General features: G+C 37.0%; 1 protein-coding gene across 1 annotated transcript; it reads right to left on the reverse strand.

The window, feature by feature from the left end:
- Positions 1–7,588: 7,588 nt before the first annotated feature.
- Positions 7,589–8,530, reverse strand: LOC101988210 (olfactory receptor 10J3-like). The gene has a single exon (XM_005368553.1). It carries the CDS (start codon positions 8,528–8,530, stop codon positions 7,589–7,591), a length of 942 nt encoding a protein of 313 aa, XP_005368610.1.
- Positions 8,531–8,833: the final 303 nt, after the last annotated feature.

The raw sequence follows: 8,833 nt of genomic DNA on the forward strand, positions 1-8,833 counted from the left end.
CAGAGATAACAAACTAAGAAGTCAGTTTGTAATACTGAACAGAGGATTGGAGGACTGATTCAGTTTCCATAGAATGGAATTTTATGCTTTTTGTTGAGCAGACAGCTGTTTAAGGAGACGAATTTTCTCATCCAGACCTTTGTTTATTCATCTCTTAGTGATGACATCATAAAATAAAATGACTCTGGTTCTCTGCCAGATTTTGCATCCCACTCTGAGTTCTTCCCATTGTTTTACATCACCTCACACTAATGCAAGAAGTGTGTGTGTGTGTGTGTGTGTGTGTGTGTGTGTGTTTAAGAAAATGAGTTCAGTGAAAGAGCTAGAGTCATTGATTCTTTACCAGGGTTCTTTTCAGCCTTCCACTCTTTATTTCTTTATATAATCAATTCTACTGCATCCCTAAAGCAATGCTATCATCACTGAGTGATATAGAGATAATTACATTCTTTAAGAATCAAGCATTTAGAAAGGAGGGATGTAAATAAATGTGTTCGTCTGACATTCAACTCTCTGTGGATTCTTTGAGGAACTGTCATTTAGTGTTTGTAGTCTTTGGTTAAAAGAACCTAGAAACTGACAGAGCATCTGCAGTCCCCATATGTGCTTATACATGGAAGAGTCAGTGGAAACCCTCACAAAGATTGAAACTAGATCCAAGTTAACGTAGTCCCCAGTTAGATAAACAGGATCTTGTCCCTACTACCACCTGCCAGGGAGTACAATAAAATCCCTACTACAGGAAGGTAATGTAATCTAGAGCTTCAATTTGTCTTTATAATTTATTTATACAAAGCAGGGATAAGAAACTGTGGCCTGCCAGTTGATGGGACCAACATCTGTTTGTGTACAGACATCAAGATGTAAAAGAGTTCAGAATTTAAAGTCAGTTAATGAACAAAAGGAAAGGTATTTTTGAAACAAAAAGTATTAAAAAGTAGTTTAGTTTTAGTAATCACAAAATTAAGTTGATTTTCAGTGGCTTTAATTTATGTATTACTTATAGCCGTTTTGAATTATCTTTTCAAAATTTAATACAATAGAGACTATGGTCAAAAACCTTAAATTATTTATTATTTGACCCTTATAGGAAAAAATTAGACTCCTGATAGATGCTCAGAATGCAACAGAACTTTACAGATGCAGCAGAAGAAAGGAACAAAGAGCTAAATGTCAAGCAGAAGGCAAAGCACACCATAGAGACAAACCAATAAAACTTTGTGGACTCAATAAGATACAACTTTAAGATGACTTCAAATGTTATAAACTCTCCCAAAGATGATCCACAATGAATTTCATCTGTGTATAAAGCCCTTTATTATACTGTGGACAGAACTGAAGTTGTCAAATTTCTAATATAATATAGCAACGATGATAGGATATTGCTACCATGTTAAAATGAATTGCCTAGAGATCTGTCTTATTATACATTTTATAGAAGGATACATACAGTTAAAGGCACAAAAAAAGAAGTTAAAGTTAAAGGTCCATGTAATGATACTGGAGAAAGACATAGTGTTGTGTTATAAGAGTACCCAGTTGTAGTAAGGGGCCACTTGTTTGTTCCTGGCTGCTCAGCCCCAAAATAATCACACAGAAACTATATTATTTAAATTACTGCTCAGCCTATTAGTTCTAGCTTTTTATTGGTTAGTTCTTTCATCTTAATTTAACCCATTTCTATTAATTTGTGCATCACCATGTGCCTGTGGCTTACTGGCAAGGTTCTGGCTAGTCTGTTCCTGGTGGTAGCTACATGGCATCACTTGACTCCACATTCTTTCTCCCAGCATTCAGTTTAGTTTTCCCGCCTAGCTCTATCATGCTAAGCCACTGGCCAAAACAGCTTCTTTATTCATTAACTGACAAAAACAACACATAGACAGAAGTTCCAGCCCAGGACAGGACTATGTATATGCAAAACATCAGAGTAATTTCTACAAACTAAAACTCACAATTGGCAACCAGAAAGAAAAGAAACTTCAGTCCTCTAATCACAAGGCCCTAATTGTCTCAGGAGTCTGGAAGTGCATACCACTCTGTAGCAATGGCCACACCCCTGTACATACTCTACAGGTTCAAGAGACCTTGAACAGAACACTCAACATGATGGTGCCCAGATACCTGAGTAAAGAAACAAGTCAAAACTGTATGTTGATTTAAGGTATTGAGTTTGTTATGTGGCAATTAAAAAAAAATTACTATGATCAATATTGGATGTAAAATAATGGACTCATGAGCTGAATGTTTTAAAATGGTGATGGGAAATAAAAATGGATAGAAGGACATCTTCAAAGTGGTGAAAGAAAATAGCTGCTGAATGAGTTCCAAACTCAGTGAAATACTCATTAAAAAGGAACCCAAATTTTGTTATTGAACTTGTATCACATGTCTTTATACAGCTTGGAAAAGTCCAGTAAGTCATATTAATGAAAACTCTCATATCTGGACATAGACTCTTGGGGGATTATTTTCCAATTTACATTCTTTCATGCTAATGAGATAAATCTTTATCACTAAGTGAATGTCATTAAGTTTCTGACTTTTGATCAACCATCATTTAGAAAGAGTAATCCATGCAGAAGAAAACATGGATGATGCAAATTCAGATCAATTTTTTAAGTTTGTTTTTCTGGGCTACTACTAAAAGGAGTGATAACTATAATCCCACCATGCTCTTAGGCTCATCTCAAAATCAATGGCACATGAGACCACTTCCTGAATAGAACACCAGTAGCACTGACACTGAGATTTACAATTAACAAATGGGACCTCTTGAAACTAAAAAGCTTCTCTAAGACAAAGGACACTACCAATAAGACAAAATGGCAGCCTACAGAATGGGTGAAGATCTTCACCAACCCCACATCTGTCAGAAGACTGATATCCAAAATATGTAAAGAACTCAAGAAACTAGACATCAAAATACCAAACTCCCATTAAAAATGGAATACAGTTTTGTTTTGTTTTGTTTTGTTTTGTTTGAGACAGGGTTTCTATGTATAGCTTTAGTGTCTGTACTAGCTCTTGTAGACCAGGCTGGACTCAAACTTACAGAGATCTGCCTGCCTTTGCCTCCAAGTGCTGGGATTAAAGACATGTGTTATCATCATCCAGTGGGATACAGTTTTAAACAGAGAATTCTCAACAGATCAATCTCAAATGGTGAAAATACACTTAAATAATTGTTCAGCATCTTTGAATATCATGCAAATGCAAATCAAAACAATTCTGTGAGATACTATCTTACACTAGTCAAAATGGCTAAGATCAAAAATGCTAATGACAGCCTATTTTAGAAAGGATATAGAATAACGGGAATATTTCTCCATTGCTGGTTGAAGTGAAAACTTGTGCAGTCAATTTGGAAACTGGAAATTCATCTAGCTTAAGACTCACCAATAACATACTTGGGCATATACCCAAAAGATTCAAAATCATATCACAAGGACAGCTGATCAACTATGTTCATAGTAGTATTATTAGTAATAGGTAGAACCTGAAAACAACTAAGATGCCCCTCAACCAAAGAATGGATAAACAAAATGTGGTACATTTGCACAATGGAGTATTGCTCAATGGAAAAATATGACATTATGAAATTTGCAAGCAAATGGATGGAGCTAGAAAAAAGTTATCCAGAGTGAGGTAACCCAGACCCAGAAAGACAAACACAGTATGTACTCACTTATAAGTGGATACCAGACTATAGTCCTCAGTCCCTGAGAAGCTAGGTAACATGATCTCCCTAGAGACACATGGATCTCCCTAGGAAGAGGGAATAGATGAGATGCAGTGAGTTGACTGGTGTGATGGGGAGTAGAGAAGAAGGGATGTGAAAATGGAAACATGATGGATTGTGATGGTCAAGTTGGAGCCAGGATGAAACGGAGGAGTAATGAAAGAGATATCTTGATAGAGGGATGCATTAAGGGATTAGGGAGAAACCTGGTGCTAGGAAAACTCCCAGGAATCCACAAGGATGACCCCAACAAAGACTTAATTTAAAATAACAAATGGTCCTAATAGTCTTTAAACTTCACTCTGAATCTTTATATGTCTGGCCTCCATTGCTCTCAATAGTCTTATCTTTCCAGTCCTTACAGAACATCTATCAAGCATTGAATGGTCAACTGTTTTTCTTACACAAAGTTCCAAAGTCCTCCCCAAATCTCCCCTACAATGACATAGTTGTGTCTGTCATAGTGATAACCCACTCTTAGACCGACTTTTCTTAATCAGTTTCCATTGCTGTGATGAAACACCATGATGGAAAGTAGGTTTTGGAAGAAGGTGTCAACCTGACACAAAACTATCAAACACATTCACTGACATTGTTTGCAGTTGTGGTCTTTCTTTCTCAAACATTGGGAAGGCATAGGCATACTTTGAGCATGTTTCGTTATTGCTGAATTTTAGCACATCACTATACTTGAAATTGTCTTTCTAGACTGTAGAGGCATCAGGCTACAGTGAAAATAAACTGGCCATAAGGAATCGTTAGAAGGCAAAAAAGAAAGAAAAATGTATTTCTTGATCCCAAGAAAAAAATCATGTTTTTATTTAAAACCAGTTTTTTCCCAAGAAGATAATATTGTGTTGTTGACAACTAAATTGAGTCACAATGAATTTAGCTCAATAAACATGATAGAATCATTTTTTTAAAACTTTCCACTACAATATATCATAGCTAAAAATTTGAGCAATTGTCTTATGCCAATCATTGTTCTAGGAATGGAATCTTAAATAGTGTAGTTTAAAGGTGCTGATAATGGACTAAGATATATACTTAAATGCATCAAGTTCATTGTAGGGTGCTCCCTGCTACTCTGTCAAAGAGAAGGAAGCAGGAATGAAAACAAAAGAAATTGAAGTGATAGAAAGTCACAGAAAAAAAAAAAAAAACCTCAAACTATCTCATAGATGAGCACTCATGAGGGAAGTAGATTGTCTTTTCATAGTCATCAAAGAGAGTCAATTCCCTAAAACAGAAAGCCACTGGTGGCAACATGCACCCAAAACTAAGTAGAAATTTAGAGGCTGGGGTTCCTTAGCAAGAATTATTCCTGATGGGGACTCACTGTGAGCCTCAGCCCAATGTTCTCCCACCACTTGGAGAAATGCATATGCAAGCCCTGATTGGTAAAAGCTGGGGATGTACACCAATATCCAACAGATGACTTCAGAAAAGAGTTGATATTACATGTATCATCAGACTTAGACTCAACAGCTTTGAACCAAGTTCACCAGAACTGTGAGGCAATCATTTTTAATTGTATTTTGCCCAAATACAATTAAAGTAAAACCACCATCAATTCTACAAATCTAGACACAAATGCAAAGGTATTCCAAACTCAGTGTATCACTTTATTTCTGTAAAGTGACATATGTTTATTTCAATGAAAAGACTTGTTCATTTCCACAGTCTTGCTCAATCCCCAGCATTTTATAGGAGATGCATTACCTCTACAGAATCACACCACAGGATCAGACACAAATTGTTAGAACCTCTGGACATTTGTTCTCCAGCATAGATGACTAGCACAGAGGACAACAGTGAGAGAAAAGCTCCTTCCTCATATCAAATCATCCATTCTCACTTTCCATCATGGACAAGGCAGACATTTAATGCTGTATTGAGCTCTCTTTTAAAGCAAAGATCTGAAAGTCTTCTGAAAAATAACCAAAAAATGTTTAAGAACAACCTATATTATTGAGTGTAATTTTGGAGTTCTGTTTATTAATAAATATTATCTGAGTTGTAGTTAAAGTGCTTACAATTTTAGCAACTGTGTTTTTCTAGAGTTTAGATTCACCCTAAAAGATGAACTATACATTTACTGGGTTCCTTTCAACCTACATACCCCTTTACTTGAATGTAAGAAAAATAGGTTAAACTCTTTTCTTTTATTTTTAATTATTATTTAATTACATTATTTCTCTTTCCTTCCTCCCTTTAAAGGCTCCCAGATACCCCTCCTTGTTCTATCCAAATTGATGGCCTAGTTTTTATATATGTATAGATGCATATATTCATGTAACAGCAATTAACATATATACACAAAATGGTATATTTAGCAGTATATATCTTTATGAATATATAATATATATTACATAGCATTTGTTATATGTGTTATATATACATATGTATGTTATAAGTAACGTATATAATATATAAATTATTAACTACATCCTGCTCAAGTCTATGCAGAGTTACTTGTATATATATTTTTGGTATTGGATATCAAATAGGTGTGCTTTTCTCTGAGTAAAAGTATTTCTCCAGGTCTCAGCATTCCTTAATTTTCCATAGTTCTTTGTGTAGGAATAAGGTCTCATGGGCTTCCCCCAACCACTTTGGCATGTCTATATCTGCTGTTCCTTTTTAAGTTCATGTTTAGTTTCATTTTGGTAAGACTTTAGGTGTGTAGCTTCTCATACTTCTAGGAGACACAGTCTCACAGCAAACTCTCTGAACCTATGGCTCTTACAATCTTTCTGTCTTCTCTCTTGCAATATTGCCCGAGTCTTAGGTGTGGAAGATGTTTCTTAGTTGTATCCTCTGGGATTGAGCTTCACATTGTTGTCCTATTTATACTAGCTAGGACATGAAAACCATACACATGTCCTTCAACTCATAAATGGATAATAAAAGTGTGGTACATATACATTATGGAATACAATTCATCTGTAAAGAAAACTGAAATCATGAACTTTGCAGGTAAATGGATGGAGCTAGAAGAAATCATATTTATTGAGCTAAACTAGGTCTAGCAAGGCAGACGTTGCATGTTCTCTCTCATTGGAGTATCCTAGCTCCAACTCTTCAGATACAATGTAGACTTCACCGCTTATCAAGGAAACATTTCTCTACAACACACAAAAAACACTCAGAAGACAAAAATTAATCAATACATATTCGACTTTTAACATGTTCTCCATTTCAGTCTGTCTTCTCAGTTATGGATCTCAGGACTGTGGACTGCACACCTCTCACTGTAGCTGACACTCTTTCTTTCCTGATGTGTACTCGCTATTCCTGGGTCAATTGGAATATTCCATCCTCTTAGAAGATGTGCCTCCAGAGTTTTAAAGTTACCCTGATTAAAATGTGGTATTAGTAAATTGCAAAATCGGAATACAAAAGCGTTTTTGACAAAGATCTGTATATGTTCCTGTCTTCGCACTTACTTTTCACAAAGGCTGCAACCTGACACCTTTAACTTCACCAGAGAAGGTTTGCCAAGATACGTTCAAAATCATTTAGGATATGGCTAGACTTTGAGTCTTTGTTCGTTTGTGTTAATAACCAAAACCATTGTTAAAATGTCTCCAGTCCCACAAAAACACGAATAAAATCATGGAGGAGTGAGTAGCACAGGCGACCAAGTTTTTATACCACACACTTCCATATATGCTTTGAGTAGGTCCCACATCAATGTTACTACTGAAGAAAGTAGTTCCTGTTTTATCAATCAGTTCCACTTAATTTAATTTTCTTGACTTTATACATAAAAACATTATTGGAAGAGCAGAACAATAAACTTATACCTATAGCATAAAACAAACGTCTTCCAAAAATATCCTATTAAGAGGAAAAGGGTCTAAGACAAATGGCCTTTCGTAGAGCCTCTTTGACCTCCTTGTTTCTCAAACTGTATACCACTGGGTTGAGCAGAGGAGTGATGACAGTGTAAGTCACTGAGATGAGTCTGTCCTGTGCAAGGGAACTCTGGGATTTGGGTTTTAGGTAGATGATTGAGGCACATCCATAGTGGATGATGACCACTGTAAGGTGGGAGGCACAGGTGGCAAAGGCCTTTTTCCGACCTTCAGCTGAAGCAATCTTAAGGATGGTGGAAATGATGACAACATAAGAGATGAAGACAAGGCCCATGGGTAAGACAAGGACACAGACACTGACAACAAAGTTGATTATTTCGTTGATAGTGGTATCTGTGCAGGCCAGCTTCAGCAGAGGTCTCACATCACAAAAGAAATGAGCAATAACAAAGTCATCACAGAAGGGCAGGCCAAACACTGATGTAACCTGGATAATAGCCATGCCTAGACCAATTCCCAGTGATCCAGATGCCAAGTGGATACAAGCCTTCTTACCCATGATGACTGAATATCTCAGAGGGTTGCAGATGGCCACATAGCGGTCATAACCCATTGCTGTGAGAAGAAAACAGTTGTTGATGCCAAAAGTTAGATAAAAGAAGAGCTGGGTTGCACAGCCTTGGATATCTATGGCCTGGTAGGGATAAAGGAGGCCAGAGAGCATACGAGGAATGATGGTAACAGTGTAAAAAGTCTCAGAAATGGAGAGCATGCTCAGAAAAAAGTACATGGGTGTGTGGAGATGACGGTCAAGGCGGATAATAGTCACTATGATCACATTGCCTGACAGAGTCAGAAGGTACAATGTCAGGAAAACAATAAAGAAGACAAGCCTGTGTTGCCAACCAAAGCTGGAGAAGCCTTCAAAGAGGAACTCAGTCACAAAGGTGGAGTTCTTCTTTGGCATGGAGGGAGGTGGAGGCTTCTGGGAGCTTGACAAAGGAAAGAAATGTATGGAAAGTCAAGCACAAAATAGAGTAGTCACGGTCAAGATCCTTAGTAAGGAGCATGTCCTGCCCAGGCTGGGCTCTAGGCACCAATGTCATCAGAACTCAGCTACTGGTGCCTTGTGCAGTTTTCCCCTGTGCCCACCCGCTTCCTTGGGACTGTAGAGTAGTTAGAGGAGGATCCTTGGATTCAAGGTAGAGAAAGAAATAATATGTAAAGTCAAGTTAAAGGGGATTTGTAGAAGACAGTGACCTGATTTCAA

This window comes from Microtus ochrogaster, unplaced genomic scaffold, assembly GCF_000317375.1.
Source record: "Microtus ochrogaster isolate Prairie Vole_2 unplaced genomic scaffold, MicOch1.0 UNK35, whole genome shotgun sequence".
Classification (NCBI taxonomy): domain Eukaryota; kingdom Metazoa; phylum Chordata; class Mammalia; order Rodentia; family Cricetidae; genus Microtus; species Microtus ochrogaster.

Excerpts from the sequence above, each read along its gene's own strand:
- LOC101988210 (XM_005368553.1), bottom strand. The coding sequence starts at position 8,530 with ATGCCAAAGAAGAACTCCACCTTTGTGACTGAGTTCCTCTTTGAAGGC.